We start from the raw sequence: 1,929 nt of genomic DNA on the forward strand, positions 1-1,929 counted from the left end.
TTTCTTTCTTTCTTTCTTTCTTTCTTTCTTTCTTTCTTTCTTTCTTTCTTTCTTTTGCCAGAGGGCATATGCATTTGCAGGAGAGAGAGACAGAGAGAGAGAAGGAGAAGGAGAAAGTACCCCCAATGTGATGTGGTTGTTGCAGTCCCTTCTCTTCTGTGCTAATCATTTACAGAGTAGACTTCAGGGATAGGCTTTTAGAATCTCTGAATCCATGGAAATTGTGTAAAAAGTCTGTCTGTATGTACATACATTTTTCTGGGGAGAAGAGCCCTGGTTTTTTCTTTTTCTTTTTTTCCCTTTTCACTAAAGAGCCAGGAAGAGCCAGGGAGAGAGAGGGAAAAGATAAAGCACACACTCCCACCTCTATGGTCACTCCTCAATCCCTTCTCCATTCTTCCCTCCTTTGGGGATTTTAGGCATGTAGGCATTGACCCGAAGTGTTTCTGGTGGGATGGGTCCCGTGGTATCTGTCTGCCTTAACCACCAGGCCATGAAGCCCGGCGAAAGGACCTTAGTTTAGATCATGTTTTTTGTTTTTTGTTTTTTAATTATTATTATTCTTGGGGTCTGGCAGGTGGCATGCTGGTTAAGGGCACTGAACTCCCACATGACTGACCACTGTTCTAATCCCGGACCTGGTGACTTGCTTTCTCACTTTCTCTCTTTCTGTCCCTCTCTGGTCAAATTAAAATAAATAAATAAATAAATAAATAAATAACTAAATAAATAAATAAATAAATAAATAGTTAAATAAAAATAATTTTAAAAAAAGACTTCACATATGAATTTTTAAAAATTACCACTATTATTCAATTTGACCAGAGGCAGAGAGAGGGAGAGTGAGAAAACAAGCCAGACCAGAGGCAGAGAGAGGGAGAGTGAGAAAACAAGCCACTTGGTCTGGGACTCAAACCATACTCAACCATATGGAAATTCAGCGCCTCAACCACCATGCCACCTGCTGGCCCCTAGGTCATGGTTTTAAAGAAGTTTACTTCTCCAAAAGGCTAGGATTCCCAGGTTTATAGGCTCCGCTGTTCTGAAAATGCGGGCTCTTTGGCCTGACATTTGAGCAAGGCCGCAGTGTTCTCTGCATCTCCTGGGGACCCCTTGCAGAATCGACCTGGACAGTTCCCGGTTCCTGCCGCCTGCTTGTCAGCTCAGCAGTACTCCGCGGTGAACTGAGATTTTCAGCCTGACTTCCCACTCAGGATAAAAAGATCTTAGGGAGGCAGAAAAGAGGGTGAGAACAAAGGAAGAGTGGGCGGGTGGGCGGAATACAACAGCGAGGAAGCGTGGCTGGCACCGCGCTCTTCCCCCTATTCAGCCCTGGCGGGAACTTGGCCCCGAGCCTCACCCGTCTTGGGTTTCTCAGGCACCGGCGCTCCAGCGGTGTGCAGCCGTCTAGGTCCCGCGCGGACGCGAGGCTGGGCACCGCGGGGAGCAGAGGGGCTGCCGCCGCGCTGGACCTGCCCTTGCAGCAGTTGCATCAGGGGGCGCTGGTGCGTGGAGAGGCGCGACCGCCACCCCGCGTTGCTCCGCAGCCTTGCGGGCTCCGAGAGCTGCGCCGCCGCCGCAGCCGCAGCCTCTGCACGCAGGTCCCGGCGCGCGGCGCTCAACCGCAGCAAGGTCGTCCTCAGCCTACGGCAGAACAGACCAAGTGGCGTCTCTTTCCAGGCAGTTATTATTCCTACAGGGCGGTGACAAATAATACGAATCGCCCTGTCATATGAACTTATCTGTTGTAGGTCCATTATTACCATTTAAGAAAACAATTGGGGGGCGGGGACCAGCAGGTGGCATGGTGGTTAAGGCGCTGGACACTCCCACATGGCTGACCACGGTTTGAGTCCCGGACCTGGTAGCTTGTTTTCTCACTTCCTCTCTCTCTCTCTCTCTCCCCCTCTCTCTCTCTCTCTGTCACCC

The 1,929-nt window shown here is 50.0% G+C and overlaps 1 protein-coding gene across 1 annotated transcript in view; it reads right to left on the bottom strand.

The window, feature by feature from the left end:
• RPGRIP1 (RPGR interacting protein 1) overlaps window positions 1-1,929 on the bottom strand; it is a 79,805-nt gene that overhangs the window by 62,099 nt on the left and 15,777 nt on the right. Inside the window, exon 3 of the mRNA XM_006161422.2 lies at window positions 1,361-1,644. Coding sequence (XP_006161484.1) covers window positions 1,361-1,644 — 284 coding nt within the window. The remainder of the gene's footprint in view (window positions 1-1,360; window positions 1,645-1,929) is intronic.

The sequence above is a fragment of the Tupaia chinensis genome, unplaced genomic scaffold (genome assembly GCF_000334495.1).
Source record: "Tupaia chinensis unplaced genomic scaffold, TupChi_1.0 Scaffold138584_1, whole genome shotgun sequence".
NCBI classification, from domain to species: Eukaryota; Metazoa; Chordata; class Mammalia; order Scandentia; family Tupaiidae; genus Tupaia; species Tupaia belangeri.